The 16,232-nt window shown below is 39.2% G+C and overlaps 1 protein-coding gene and 1 non-coding gene across 2 annotated transcripts; both read left to right on the top strand.

Moving 5' to 3' along the window:
- The first annotated feature begins 3,122 nt into the window (after nt 1–3,122).
- LOC148729244 (uncharacterized) lies at nt 3,123–5,924 on the top strand. The gene is made up of 2 exons (XM_088763518.1): nt 3,123–3,471; nt 5,291–5,924. The coding sequence occupies exons 1-2, from the start codon at nt 3,420–3,422 to the stop codon at nt 5,620–5,622; spliced, it is 384 nt and encodes a 127-aa protein (XP_088619644.1). The 5' UTR covers nt 3,123–3,419; the 3' UTR covers nt 5,623–5,924.
- A 2,664-nt stretch (nt 5,925–8,588) lies between these two features.
- Nucleotides 8,589–8,661, top strand: Trnan-auu (transfer RNA asparagine (anticodon AUU)). Its single transcript has one exon. It is a non-coding gene; the product is annotated as a tRNA-Asn (tRNA).
- Nucleotides 8,662–16,232: the final 7,571 nt, after the last annotated feature.

Raw genomic sequence — 16,232 nt, 5'->3', positions numbered from 1 at the left:
CCATTACGCTTCGAATTTCTTTACTTTTTGTGCTGCCAGCAAGGCTTCTTTTTTACTTTCACCTGTGTACTCTTCTCCTTTTTATCTTTATTCATTCACATTCTAGCTTTAGACCCAGAGACTGATATCAAAGACCTCCGCTCGCAACCTGAATTGAAATCCAGGGACCATTATGTTTCCCCGCAATGAACCTTACGGGAGTCTTTCATGTTGATATTTTATAATTGACCATTAACACTTTGGCGGGCAAAAGAATTCAGTTGGTAGAAAACGTTTTTGTAAATAACACACGAGCGTTTAAATATTTTACCAATTTTTCCGCGGAAACTATATGGTTAAAACTTCAGTTGCAGTAAGTTAAAGCAGAGTGCTTTAGTGTGTCAGTTTTCACAGATGTGTTTCTTATGCATTGGAAATCTTTTTTTAGTGTTGGGCCTGAAGTGCTTGGTTTGCTCCAGTTCCGAGTCATGGGATGAATGCGAAGGAAAAAGCACCGACTGCCCGGCTCCGTTTACCGATAAATGTATCAAGGTTTACTTCAAATTCGGCCAAGTCGAGTCATTCATAAGATCGTGTGGTTCTGATGCTTACTGCGACAAGGACACCAACCCTGTTTGCAAAGGCGGTAGTGGATCGTTCGAATGTGACATCAATTGCTGCTCCGGTGACGACTGCAATGCTGGCATAGCGACCCGTATCAGCGGTATCCTGTTACTGCCATGCGCCCTCGCCTCTCTGATGATCATTTTCAAAGCCTGATGTGAGGTCATGCACTGCAAATAAGCCGTGTTGCAACAAAATTTAAAATACCTTTTTTTAAGATGTGGATGATAGTGAATACCGGACGGCAGAGCAGTTTATATTCGCTTGTTATGTAAACAATTGCTTTTATTTTATGCTATGTAGTTAAGCTGATTTAATTCCGCAGACCGCGGGCATGTTGGATGTTGGTCAATTATAAAGTCCATAACGTTTGTTAAGATTCGTGTGATGCAAAGAAGAATAGAGGTGCTTGTGTTTTCTTGAACTGGTGCAGCTCTAAACAATTTGATCGTGTGTTTTTTACTAGGTTTATCCATTTGTATTAGGGTTTTCTGACTTTTCGCATAATAATGTCACTGCCTGGGCCTTGTCAGGCCTTTGCTTCATCTTTGTATTTTCAGTAAAGATGCGATTTAGCGCCGTTCGTAAGGCTCCAATAGGCGCCTCTCAAACAAGCACGTCCTCTCTTGGAAGCGCCCTCTTCTAATTTGGTTTTTGCTCGGAAGCTCAGCACTCCAATATGTTAGAAGATTTTACTAACACCCAAGTAGCACTTCTTTATTCCTTGACTTGAACTCTCAATACAATTTCCTTCTTCTTGGGACTAGCTCAGGTTTGACTCAACTCTATACAATTCAAATTTGTTTAGATCTGATTGGAAAATGCTGTGCACCAGCTTATAAAGATGATGCTAAAGGTGACATTGCTAAGCTGTCAATCTTCTTGCATCGTCATATCTCAACCAGCGAATCACATTAGGCTACCTACGACAGTTCCTGTACACTAGGCGTGCGCCTTCGAGTTGTTTACGCTGTTACAAAATCATTTTCTACCTTAGATTTCATATTTTTATGGTTGAGATCGGCCAGAACAGAGACAAGATTGATAATATAAGAATAAAATTAACCTACTGACAGAATTAGAATTATACTTGAAAAGATGTCTAAAGAGAAAATAGCCTTAGAAAATTATTACATAACAACAAAATAAACAGAAATTTCAGAGAAGGGGCGTTCACGAGTACCGCTTCCAGCGATGCTATGTGGTCTTAGACAGGTTATCTAATTCAAAATCTAGAGCGGAAAATGAAAAGGCAAAAGCCGTTTACACTTAATCACCTTAAAGAAAGAGGTGTTGAAGGTGTCAGATTGAAATTTAAGAAATATTCCTTGATCGTGAATTTGACACAGAATTTTTTCCAAAAAAAAACGTCTAAGAATAATCAAAAGTGTAAGAAGCAGGAATTTCCAGGAATTCCTGTACAATGTTAACTTTTACCACAGAGACTTACTCTCTTCCTTAGCAAGCAGATTAACATAAAAAACATAGCGTACCGCGAAATCTACTACAACAAGTTGTAATCACCATAGAAACTGAACATCCGCTTCCACTCAAATTCATAACCACAAGAATAAAAGCTAAAAGAAATTGTACTTAGATGAGACCGCCAAAAGGAATAAAAAATAATCAACCTACTTACTATAATTTTTGCGTCGAATGGCTTAAAGTAAAATAATATTTACATTCTTTTTTCTAACTCTTAATTAAGTTTAAAAACCCACTTAATGAAAATTCTTGCTAAACTTTAATTTGTCTTTAAACAAATAAGCGCATCTATATCAAACAACGCCCCTTTTCGAATAAGTGCCCCAATTCTGTTTCAGAACTGTTACGTTCCATCTACGTTGAGATCAACCGTGGTTCATCTTCCTTCAATTTTTCACTTAAAGCCTCATTGGAAAAACAGTGACCTACTTCTTATTCTCTCGACCGTAATATGTCCGTGTCAGTAAACAGTTCCTTTAAACGAGTGATGACGTTTTAAAAGTTTGTGACGATTGCTTGACTGGTCGTTTTAGCCAGGAAGGATCTAGGGACTGCAAATCCGTTTCCAGTCTTTTTTATCCTTTTAAAATAAACATAAATATTTTGTTTCCCACATTCTGCCGTTACTCAAAAATCATCGAATTATTACGGTAGATGCGCATAATCATCTCGGCGCTTTCAGAATGGTCCCCATTACCAGTCAGCGTGCTTGACTTGGGATGACGTTGGCATGACGTTGGCAATCTTTTACTCAGAGGAAAATGTCGCACTCGTTTTTGACATATTCTGAGTATTTGAGTATTTGTGATGTCGAATGGTTGTGTTTTCTGGTGTGCGAATACTTTCCTTAGTTTATCCCGAACCTAAACCTGCTACATTTTTCGTATTTTTTTCGGACTGAAATGAATTAAATTAGCCTTTATTCCCAAAAGTGATTCATTCCAACGAATCAAAAAATAACTATCGGCCCGGAGAGGAAATTATCCGCCCCGGAGAAGTCATTATTCACGAGGGCATGTTTTGTTGGGATGTTGTTGTTGTTTTTTCCAGTTGCTTCTTTGTAAGTGCAAAAAATGCAAATCTGGCAACGCCATCGTCACAAAGAGTAATAAGTGAAGTCAAGGTGACGAAAATTAGTCCATTGTTATCAAGTTTTTGACTGACAGCAAAGGGGCGAGGATTTACGTCACGTGGTAAAGGGTGTGTCGATCAGTTTCTTAACAAGTGTGCTAGCTTCAAACGCCGCCAGTGCAGCTCGCTCTTCGCTACTGTTAGGTCTACGCCTACCCCCCGCTGTTTGCGACTAAGAAGGGAAAATCAAGTTCTTCAAGATGAAGCTGTGGTTAGTTGGTGCCATACTTCTTTCTATTGGGCTTCCATCAGGTAGGTAATTTATATCAGTATTCATTTTACAGGCGCACCTTTTGTGTCTACATCGACCGTCCCGTTCAAAGCAGAGTTAGTGGAGAAGAACTCTGTTCAAAGCAAACTTGAACTTGTATAATCATATCGCTTTTTTCACGTAAATGTTCGTCAATTTTAAACCGTTTTAATTTCCATCGTATTTCTGTCTATCTATTTTTCTCACATCTCACTTGTAAATTTAAGCAGAATATAATTTCGTTCGGTGCAAACTTCAAGTTTAAATGTTTGGACAACTGTCGAATGTTTGTTAAAATCTCGAATCATTTCGCTTTTCAGGGAAAATTTGGACCATTTTTGGACCGCTTCATGTCGATCACTGGTGTTCGCTAAAATCTCCCACATCCCTTTTGCGTGTATTTAGTTTACCTCTGCAGTTTCTGGCATAGAATCCAAATGCAAATTCGCTAAGATATGAAAATTAAGCAAATTTCGGTCAAGGCGATGTGTTTTTTGTCATTAGGGTTTTTTGTTTTTGCATTTTTCAAAGTAATTTTGTCGGTTTGGCATTTCCACCTTATTCGAATTATCAAGACTATTCAAATCAGACCAGTTTGTTTCAGAATCTTATCACATAAGGGGCAAAATTACTGAGTTGCGATTAATGAAGACAGAGGGCATTTTTTCTTTTTTTTGTAATTGCCCCGAACAAAATTACTTGAAAGTGATTGGCTGAAAATCGCTTAGCAACGGCTGCCAAGGAAAAGAAATTTCTGTTTGTTTTGTAACAAAGGCGTCCCGTTTTGCGCGAGATCAGTAAGAAAACATTTCGCCCCTTATATTATGAACAAGTAATCACACGGTTCCTCGTAAAATTAAGGATTAATATCACTTGTGTTTTCGAAAGTTGCAGAAATTGCCCTCGTCGCGCAGCGACGAGGGCAATTTCAGCAACTTCCGAAAACGCGCGGGATATTAATTCTTTATTTTACTTGGCCCCATGCGATTACCTATACTAATCCTGCACGCAATATCCATTTCGAGAACAAGGGCTGACTCCTAGCAATAGGTGTTAATCATGTACAATACAAGCCATGCTTTAGCTAGAAGGCTTAAAAGGGTTTACAAGGATTTCCATTAACCTTTCGAAAAGGTCAAAATGAAATGCCTTTTCTGTGAAAAGCTTGAATATTAAGGTTTAACCTTCTCTCTGCACGGAAGCTCATGTCAAGAACTTCAACAACGTTGCTCACACTGGAAGTAAGACTTTGTAATCCATCGCAATTACCAGGCTAAAGACGAAAGACAGTTGCATGGAGGTTTTTAAATAAAAGCTTTGTTCGCATAATGTATGCCGAGAATTTAAAATATCGTAGTTTTATCTTTCAGTTTTTTTTATTCTTACTTTAGCTTTTAAAGAGATTTACACTAACTAAAACACGAACTATATATCTTTCTTGCAGGAAAGCGAACGCCAGTGTCCACTTTTCGCTCTAACGCGGTTTCCATGCAACTTAGTAGGAAAGCATTATGACAATAATTCGAAAAATGACAAAGAAATTTATTCCATTCATAATTTTTATTGACAAAGCCCTAATCACATACTGATCGCTTCTCGAAGTAAAGTCCCGCTAATTGACTCGTTTCGGTCTGGGTGCACTTTTCTAATCCACGATTACTACCAGTTACGCGAGTTTCTCGGTAAAGCAGTACAAGAGAATATAAACTGAACTCATTTTGTCTCGAGGTTCACTTGCTGTAACTTACAGTAGAAATTTTTAATAATTCAGTTTTCATTAATGTGTTGTGAAGCATTGGAAATGATTTTTTGTTTTTTTAGTGTTGGGCCTGAATTGCTTGGTCTGCTCCAGTTCCGAGTCGTGGGATAAATGCGAAGGAAAAAGCACCGACTGCTCGGCTCCGTTTACTGATAAATGTGTTAAGGTTTACTTTAAATACGGCCAAATCGAGTCATTCACAAGATCGTGTGGTTCTGATGCTTATTGCGACAAGGACACCAACCCTGTTTGCAAAGGCGGCAGTGGATCGTTCGAGTGTAACATCAGTTGCTGCTCCGGTGACGACTGCAATGCTGGGATAGCGACCCGTATCAGCGACATCCTGTTGCTGTCATGCGCGTTGGCCTCTCTGATGATCTTTTTCAAAGCCTGATGGGAGATCGTGCACTGCAAATAAGCTGTGTTGTAACTAAGTTGATACCTTTTTTAAGATGTCAATCACAGTGAATTTTGGAGCACTTAGCTGAGGGACAATAATGGTTATATAGTACTTTATATTCTCTTGTTATGTTAACGCTTGATTTTAATGATATGCAGTTCAGCTGTTTTGATTCTGCAAGCAATTTTGGCCGTGGTTAGGCATAGCATTGGTTAGCCAATGAATATAGTCTTTCGTCTTTATTAGGATTCTCATTAGCCACAGAAGAATAAAGTTGTTTGTGGTTTTTGAAAGGGTGCAGCTCTGAAAATTTAATCTTGTGTTTCCGACTTCGACTGTCCCTTTGTCGTTGGGTTTTCTAAATTTTCGCATAATGTCACATCCATCCGTCATTGCAAAAATTTTCCAAAACAGGCTTTGCGCTCTATAGCCTTATATCTGGAATTATGCCGACATAATTAATTATAATTTAGGTAGGCTCAGATTAATTATGCCGGCATAATTTATCTGAGATGTGCTTGACGTCTTCATCGAAGAAGCCAATTTTATTTGTACAAGAATTCGGGATACAATTTCTGAAAGGTATCGAGTTCCTAATGTCGCTTTGGAGAATTTGTTATTCTTTTTTATGTACTAGTCTTTTTCATTTTATTTGAGAATGAACTGAGCGCGTTCCCGCAAAAGTTGAATGCCACAAATTGCTTAACCTGTGTGGACACCCTCATTAGTTAACGCGACGGTATTTATCGCCGGCATAAGCGTTTCTTCGCTTTTTCAGTCGCGCGCTCTGCTTCTCGTCAATTGGTATGGGGAACGATAGCCATTTTGTACTTATGAACGTCACACAGGAAGAACTCGGATAGCAAACTCATAGCGCGACAGCCCCTTTCAGAAAAGCGAGACGGCGAGAAGTTTCTCCTTATTGACCTTCCGCCCGCTTACTTTTTGCAAAAACGTCCTCGCTTGCCAAGAAACGCTCGTGCAGCGCTATTATTCAAGGATGGGGGAAGGGGGGATGGAGGCGCTGCTCACAGGTCACTAATTGCTTTGCGCAAGTAATTATACTTCAATATGCAGACAGTTTTCAGTTTCCCCCAGTATCCTGTGAGTGTCAATTATTTTACTCAAATTCTGCCTATCTAGAGCGAGAAAGCTTTATTTAATAATCTTTTAGCAAAAGTAAAATGAAAACAATTTGAAACTGACCAACTAAGAAGAGCTCAGAAAAACTCAAAGCATTACAGCGCGCCTTATCATTCCAGAGAGGCGCTTTCTTTTCAGACAACATAATCATGAAATCGTTGTTTATACTTCTATCACCTGATCACACCATATTGACCCTGAGACTTGCGACAGAAATCTGTAATTTTTGATTGATCGAAAACAGTCGTAGGGAAATAATTCTAATTCTTCATCAGAAATGGTGTTGCTTTTGTAAGCAGATGTACATCTTAGCCATAATTGAACTTGTTGATTTTAACTATATAGAAATAAGTGATAAAATTTGCTAAAAGTTGTATTTGGCGGGAACAACGCTTTCCTCGATCCATGCCCATCGTTGCAAAAAACCAAAAAAAAAAACAAAAAGAAAACAGGAGTTACTGAAAGTTCCTATTGAAGAGATGCACGACAACAAGAGGGTCTCGATGGGCCTTAAAAACGCCGAAAAATTTAACCGTTAGGCGTAAAAATTAACAAAATTTTTTTTTTTTCTGGTGACCACAAGTGAAAGACATAAACTGTTTGCTGTAAATTGGTTAAAATTTAAACCGATATTCATCCTAACCCTGGTTATCAGGTGGAGGCCGATGATCCTGTCTCGAATGCAAGATCTGGCTCGAACTCTGAATCGAAATATAAATTCCCTTGCAAAGTCTGCGACAAGCCAGTCAAGAGCAATCAAAAGGGTATATTATGCGAAGAATGTTGTTATTGACATCACATTAAATGTATTGGAACGAGCCATATAATCTACAATTGATTGGCGTCTTCGGATGCTCCCTGATGCTGCTGTGATTGTGGCCTGCCAAATTTCTTTGACTCGTTCTTCGCCGAGTCAAGCTCACTGGAGCCTACCGAGAATATTTTAGAGAATGATGCATGTGACGGATCCAATATTTCTGGTACACGGGAACGACAAAATAAGTATCCTAAAGGCCCGTGCAAACGCTCGCAACATTGTTGGGACCAACATGTTGTGAGCGTTTGCACACCATGTCGCGTGTTGTTGCGTGTTGTTGCGAATTGTTGGATGTTGTTGGATGAAGTTTGAAACTGGTCAAACTTCAGAGCCAACAAGTCCCAACATTTCTTTTGTTTTGCTGACTGACAACTGTTTTCATTTTTGAAAACTTTTTCTTAAAAAAAAACTTATCAGTATGGTCATTTTCACTTGTGACTTATCAATTTTTTGAGGAGATAAAAAGGTATTTATCAATTGATAGTTAGGTAAAAAAAAAAAAGTCACTTTATCAGTTTGCTGGCTATTTAATTACAATCTGTCACTTTTCCCTTAAGTGTTCAGAACTGTCTTTTTAAGATGATGGTAGTACCAAGTATATTAGGCTGTTTTCACAAAATTGCAACAAGACCAATCAGTTTTACAGTAGCACTGTTCTGAAAAGGGTATTGAATTCAGATAACTCACTGTGTATACATGTAAAATGAAGTGCTAAAATGGAAAGAACAGATTTCCCTTAATCTATGAAACAAAATCTAGTTGTTACTTGTACCATCTCATAGTTGTATCATTTGTATTTGCTCTTTGTTAGACTGTTTTGGATGAGAGGTGACAGTGACTATCACTCATCCAGAACAGTCTAAATTAATCCTATTTAACCCCCAAAGCTTAATCATCATCATCATCATCATCATGTTTATTTGTTCAAGCAGGTTGAATTTATTGGCAACTGTAGATGTACGGGTTCATGTCGAATTAATTTGATGGCCTGCTCCCAGTTGGCTTGTTAGCTCAATTGGTAGAGCGCTGCACTATTATCGCAGAGGTCAGTGGTTCGAGTCCCGTACAGGCCTGAAATTTTTTTCAGGTCTGATTTTCACTATTGCTCAAATAGTGCTTTACTGCGAAGGATCGTGCACATATACGTTTCATAACCACAGTTCATACATATGTTTCATATGTTTGTTGTTGTTTGATTTATCATCTACAGGTTCATGTCGAATTAATTTGATGGCCTGCTCCCAGTTGGCTTGTTAGCTCAATTGGTAGAGCGCTGCACTAGTATCGCAGAGGTCAGTGGTTCGAGTCCCGTACAGGCCTGAAATTTTTTTCAGGTCTGATTTTCACTATTGCTCAAATAGTGCTTTACTGCGAAGGATAGTGCACATATACGTTTCATAACCGCAGTTCATACATATGTTTCATATGTTTGTTGTTATGTTGTGACTTGTTGCGAGCGTTTGCACACACCGGCCAACATCGCGCAACAAGAGACAACAACTTTAGCTCAACAATGTTGCGTGTTGTTGCGAACGTTTGCACGGGCCTTAAATGCTTACTTCTCAATGCCAGGAGTTTACGAAACAAAATGTTAGATTTTTAAAGCCTTGCTTATGTCTGATTCATTTGACATTGAGGCTGTTACGGAGACTTGGCTAGATAGCAGTGTGCTTGACCGTGAATTGCAGCTGCATGGCTATAATATCAAGATACTTGCTATCAAATCTCACCTCACTTGTTTTAGAAGGAGGGACCTTGAGACAGATATGGAAATGTTGGCTTGTCTTATTTACACAAGAACCGCTTTCTGCTTCTTGTTTTCGGTATTTTATCGTCCACCTGGGAACAATTTGGACATAGTTATTATGATTTGGACTTCTCGGCAAACTTTGGGGCCTTTCTGAACAATTATTCATCTACAAATATTTCTAATCTGATTGTTGTGGGAGATTTTAATTTTCCTTTTATAGACTGGCGTACCGGTACACCGTCTCTGACACAGATACAGCGGACTTTTGTTGTTTGATTGAAGATTACTTTCTTCTTCAAGTTGACTCTAATATTACTCGCCATTCAGCCAACTCAACCGACTCTGGAAATATTCTTGATTTGGTTCTCACGAATAATGAACATCTTGTTTCTGATGTCTCTGTCCATCCAGATAGTTTTAATTCAGATCATCTTCCTGTATCTTTTGTTATTAATGCGAATTTCCAACGTTAAAAGAATGTGAATAGGAAAGTCTATTGTTACAAGAAAGCTGACTTTTCCATAAGGTCGTAGTAGTAGCAAGTATGATAAATTTTGTAAGAAATAGACAACTTTTTTGAGAGACATGTTTCGGCATGCATATGCCATCTTCAATCAATGAGTAAAGCTGACTTTGATGGTCTCAGGAGTACATTGGAACAAATCCCCTGAGACTCTGTGATTTTACCCAGGAGATATGTTTACGATTAACCATGAGTGTGACGACTACTCCATCTACGCCGCACAACTGTGTAAAACACTCAAAGAAGATATAAGGATCAAAAAAGATAATTTTAATGAGAGACTAATACTACACATTTTCTCTGTGTGTATTATGTCTGATTCATTTGACATTGTGGCTGTTACGGAGACTTGGCTAGATAGCAGTGTGCTTGACCGTGAATTGCAGCTGCATGACAGGACCCAACGGCTCCTAAAGGAGCCGTTGGGTCCTATACGATTGCAATATTCAACGCCACGCTTAGACCTACAGGATTTTTAGCTCCAAAGGGAGCTGTTTTAAATTTAGTCTTAACTTGACGCCTGGGCTGCAATGTATGCTTCGATTAAATCTTGTTTTCTTGTCCTCTTGTTATATTTTGTAGCTGTCTTTTCAGCAAGGAGGGCAAGCAGTTCAGCTGTCTTCATTTGTTTTAGTTGTTCATGACTGTAGTGTGGTCTTGTGGTCTGCTCGTTGCTAGTCATCACGGGAGTGGTCGATATCCTTATCACCTTTTTTGCTGCATCTTGTTTACCTCCCTCGTTCCAGAATGATGTCTTTCTTTTCACGTAATCCCGTTTTCCCCTTTCGTACTCTCTTAGCTCTTCTTGGCGCTTTTCTAACGGCAGTAGAAGATTTGTTGCAGCGTCCCAACGATTTATTTTTCTATAAAAGTATCTTCTCAGATTATCGTTCTTCTTTCCCACACTTTTTTATAGATAAACAAATCCAGAAGTAAAAATGATTTTAACTAAAAGAAACCTTAGTTTTAAGTAAATAAGTAAGTAAAATCCTTTATTTGAACACGATCAATGGTTAAAGGTAAATGCATGCTTGTGGAGTTGTGCATTACTTTTGGAGTAGTATAGAGTTTGGTGTCCGGTCTTTTCGTCCGAGAGTCTTTTCGTCCAAGTCTTTCCGTCCAAAACTATTTTCGTCCAAGTCTTTTCGTCCCAAAGTATTTTCACCTAAGTCTGTTCCTTTACTTGTGAAGTCTTTTCTCGAAGCAAATAAATAACTTTTAGAAGGTTAGATAAGGCTATAGAAAGAACTTGTTGCGAGCCGCCGCCATTTTGGTACGGATACCTTAAGTCACCAATCTTCGTTTACGAATTCAACGTCAGGAATTTTACGATAAATACACAGAGAATGAATGAAGTTGTAACGCAATATACTTTATTAAATAGTGGCAAAAGTAAAGACTTGCTTGCCGTTTAATAACCTTCCGGTTAGCTCAATTGGTATAGCGCCGGCCTGTTGTGCGGGAGGTCGAGAGTTCAAATCCGGCCGGACCAACACTCAGGGTCTTTAAATAACTGAGTAGAAAGTGCTCCCTTTGTAATAATAACTGCAAACGGTTAGACTTTCTAGTCTTCTCGGATAGGGACGATAAATGGAGGTCCCGTCTCACGAGTCTTTACATGTGATTTAAATTTGTGGGACGTTAAAGAACCCACAGCTCGAAAAGAGTAAGGCACGTAGTGTCCGGTGTTGTGGTCTATTGTTTTGCAGTGTCTAGCCAGGGTGAATTGGGGGGAGGGGTGGTGCCTCGCATGGACCTTGTGTTCCGTTCGCACTAACCCTTCCGGGCCTAGTCACACCCGGTAAAGTTGTTAAAAGAAAAACAAAACAAAACAAAAAAAACTAAAACTATTTCACGCGAAAGAAATGGGAATATTAGGCTTGTTGTTAATCGTCTATTGAGCCTAAAAGGTCAACGAAGTGTAACATCACTACGTGAATGGCTCGCAACAAGTTCTTATCTATCCTTCTAAAAGTTATTTATTTGCTTCGAGAAAAGACTTAACAAGTAAACGAACAGACTTTGTGAAAGTACTTTTGGACGAAAAGACTTGGACGAAAACACTTCTGGACGAAAAGACCGTAATTCTAGAGTTTAAGGTTATGTTCAAAGTTTTACCGTACCTTCGAGCTCATCTCGTAATCTCTGGTTTTCTGTCATCAGCAGCTCTTCTTTCTTTTTCAGCACGTCAATTACCTCTTCTGGTCGGTTAATAATTTCATGAGAATGGATAGCAATGCGACACCAGTACTTTGATCTAATCGTTTGTCGCTTTTGACTGGAAATCCTGGGATCGCTAGTTTTCTTTATGATATACTCCATTCAAATGTAAACGACTTTTCCCACGCGAGTTCGCGAACATGGAGACAAGCGATATCCTACCCTGGACAAGTTTTGCTGAAGGGCATCGAATGCAAGGCCAGGGCTCTCAAGCTTCCTCCACTCCCAAAGAGCCAATCCACCTACTTGAAAACAACGGGTTGCGGTCTTTTATTAACGGCGTTGAAATGTGTAAGAAAGCAGGGTTGATCGGGGATTCTATGAGCTCTAAAGAGAGCTCCGATCAACAGGCTGCATTTCCTGTACGGAGCACATTTTTCAAGTGGAAACTTCCCAAGTTTTTGTCACCGCTGTCACAGTTGGAGAGGGTTTAGGCGAATGAAAGCTGAACTTGTGGAAGTAAGAAGTTAGGTTGTCGTTGTCATTGGCAACGCATCAACAACAAATGCGTTAATGAAAGACACCTCAGTTTCAATGGTTAATTGCGCCGCTAAACACACTGTCTCGGCACAAGCCCTTATGTTTCGGGGAGGTGGAGCCTTAGGCAGCATTAATATTCACGTGGGAGTTTCAAACGAAGTCGGAACTTCTTCGGAACTTCTTTCGGGACAAAAGGAACAGATCAAGCAGGAGTAGGTTTAGAGTTTGACGAAAAACCAGAACTTCCAAGCTACGAAATCGTACCAAGCTTTCTGTGAGGCTTCCTTAAGTGTTAGGCTAACAAAACCATATGCTGACACGTAAATAAGATGAGAAGGTCAATAATGGTTAAATATTTTCTATTGATGTCTCTTCTAGAAAAGCCATAAGCTGACAGTAATCATTTGTCAGTAGTTTGGACAAAATCGTGAAAAACGCGAGTCGCTCTGGACAATTTTCTCTTTATTTTGACCACGGTTCGCTGACGTTCTTTTCTTTATCGCTCAGAGTGCAATTTAAGGTCCCGGATATGTCGCGTCATTCTGGGCGATGGGTGTGGCGATTATCTATCGTGTCGTAAGCAGAGAGTTGTGGTGGATGGCAAAAGTTCTAGCTGGCTGAATATCACATCTGGCGTGCAGCAGGGTCCATTTTGGGCCCCTTGTTTTTTGTTATTTTCATCAGTGATTTGCCAGAGGTAGTCCAAGAAGGCGCTGTGGCACTTTATGCAGATGACTGCAAGGCGTATAGGGTGTAAACTGTCCAAATGACCTAATGATGTTTCAAGGGTAGTCTGTGCGCTTGGATTCAACGGAACAGGATGACCTTCAATGTTAAGAAATGCAAGATGATGCGCATTACCCGGAAGAAACAACCATTCAGATCTAGCTTCACCCTAAACGGATCTGACATAGAGGAAGTTTATGAATTTCGCGACCTAGGTTTGCTTATGAACCATCAACTTTCCTGGAACTCTCATGTTGATACTATTACAAATAAAGTTAATAGAATCTTGGACCTGCTAAGAAGAACCTGTAGAGGCTGGAAGGACACCGAAACCCTGAAGATGCTGTACTGCACGTTGGTTAGATCGCAAGTGGGATATGGAACAATTGTGTAGTCGCCACATACCAAGAGAAACATTGAAAAGCTTGAGCGCATACAGCGGAGGGGAACAAAATTAATTCCCGGAAAAAGGAATTTTACTTGTGACGAGCGCCTGAAATGTCTCAATTTGCTTTCACTTGAAAAGAGACGTTATCTTTTTGATGTTACATTTTTGTACAAGGCTTTAAATGGTTACTTAAATGTGGATGTTTTTCCGTTTTTGAATTTTTATTCTCGGAACGATCTGTATAGATTTAGACATGCTGATGACTATTCCTTGAAGATGAATTTTGCGAGAACGACTAATTTTAAATCCACTTATTTTAATAGAATTGTTGAAATGTGGAATTCGATACCCATAAGTATTAGATTATCTCCTAGTCTTGCAGTTTTTAAGTCTAGACTGAGGACGTTTTTAAGTAAGGAACACTGACGTTTTAATTTTTTATCTAAAATTTTTCTGTCCGTCTTTATATTTGACTTATTTAGGTTAGCTACAGGGTGAACTGTCTTACATGGAGTGCTCCATTCTTTTACAAATTATCCTTATGGCTTTGTTTGTATGTACATTTAGATTTATTTATTTGTCATCATTGACATTAAATTGTAATAAATAAACACCCCATTGAGACCACCGCCGAGGAATCAAGTTGTTTTTTTTCTCATGATGCCTTTTCTTTGTAATTTTCCCCTGTGGTTTCTTATGGGCTTCCTCACCATCATAATTAAATTTATGGGAAAATTATAAATTACAGAGTGACAATAATATGTTTACCTATTTACGATGCGATTACTTTTTTAGGGATGTTTTCTACACAGGAAAATCACTTTTCTTGCCAAATATGTTTAGTTAAACGGAGTTTAATAAATGGCAATCAGAAACAGAGAACTGAAAACTCAAGTAATCAATAACTTTTATTTTCAATGTTTTACATTTCACGTCGAAAAACTTTGGTTTAAGCAGCTTTAACCAACCAGCACTATAACATGTTTTTTGCTTTGGTGAGATTTAAGACTCGCAGTTAACAGCAGGCGAAATATCGCAATCTTCAAGTGTAGTAACTCCAGTCCTAAATCATCAGGCAGTCGTATAAAAGTATATTTATCAGTAAGTTTACTTGACAGGTGCCAACCTCGTTCTCAGGGCCTTTCCCTTAGTTGGCCGGTGGGGCGGGAAAAGGCCCTGGGGACGAGGTTGGACTGATGCGTAATCCTGGCTATTGCTGCTTTAACATTCAACCTAGCTTTGGTAAACAATAGCATCCATTTGGCGCAAAAGTGTACAAGGATATTTATCCGCGGACGTTATCTGTTCCGAGAAACAATTTTCAGAGGGCGAAGCTCGAGAAAAATTGTTAGCTTTCCCATGATTATCTAGTTCAGCTCCGTTGATAAAGCATCTTCATTTTCTTTTAAACCTTTTGAAATATCTGAGTAAACACCGGCTTTAATTAAATTGCTGTTTACTCTTTTTTTAAGAAAAGCAAAAAATTTATTCTTTTTGTTGATCAATTTACATCGTGCGAAAGATAAACTGTCAGCACCTTTAGCGGCAGGGTTTAGAAGCTGTTATTTGACTGCGTATGTTGCACTTGGCTGCCTGGGAATCGAACTTAATTTGTAATAATCCGGCCTTTATTGCACTTGTCTTGGCCGTGGACCAGGGCAAAATAATAAAGATTGAAGCTTTGAAAATGACACCGTCAACAAAAATAAACAGTCAGAGACTGTGTGTGGCCACGGGTATGGCACAATTTTGACAGCATTGAAAAGGACTATTGGTCGTATAATGACGCTCCAAGGTGGTGTTACAGAATAGTTATCTCCAACAACAACAACAACAGCAACAGAAAACCTGCCACATCCCACATATTTACCATGTTCCACAAGAGAAAGATGATTCAAGAATGCATTGACATTCAACCAATGACTGAAACGGTAACAAATAATAATACTGACGATGATAATAATGATAACAATAGTAATATGATATAATATAATAAAATTACTAACCCGAGCAAGGAGACCCGTGGAGCGAGCGTGGAGCGACGCTCTCTTTGAACTAGATTTTGGTCGCCGCAAACGCTACATACAATATACAGACTGAGTTAGTGGCCTTAAATCTCACAGACCGAGGTTATCGCATGATTCGCCGTTATCTGATACGCCTTTATGTGAGCAACGTTCAGTACCGATTCGCGAATTATCAGTATTGCCTTCGAGCTCTGACGGCAGCACCCACTTTCACATTGAAACTACTAGTTTAGATATCGCCATGGTTAATCAAATTCAAATTGATCTCGTCCTCGTTGCCTTTTATCTTTTTCGGAGGGCCATTGCAAAAGCACGTTCGCGTCGTCTCAAAAGGCTTCGCATGTTTTTTTCTCAAGCCGACAACATAGACTTCAATCTCTGATAGCTTTGTTCATTTCAACACATGCGGAACGAGTGGTGTGGGTTTTCCCTCGTCCCCAACACTGGTTTGAGACTTAGCCCAACGATTGGTTAGGGGACTTTGATGATGAATGGAAACGTTATCTAAGAATTTCCAAGAGGACTTTTCA

The sequence above is a fragment of the Stylophora pistillata genome, chromosome 6 (assembly GCF_964205215.1).
Source record: "Stylophora pistillata chromosome 6, jaStyPist1.2, whole genome shotgun sequence".
Taxonomy (NCBI): domain Eukaryota; kingdom Metazoa; phylum Cnidaria; class Anthozoa; order Scleractinia; family Pocilloporidae; genus Stylophora; species Stylophora pistillata.
This window is presented reverse-complemented; position numbering and strand designations above follow the sequence as displayed.

Bases quoted from the DNA above. Each gene is read 5' to 3' on its own strand.
- LOC148729244 (XM_088763518.1), top strand. From the start codon at position 3,420: ATGAAGCTGTGGTTAGTTGGTGCCATACTTCTTTCTATTGGGCTTCCA. The intron at 3,472-5,290 runs GTAGGTAATTTA...TTGTTTTTTTAG, and splicing joins TTCTATTGGGCTTCCATCAG to TGTTGGGCCTGAATTGCTTG.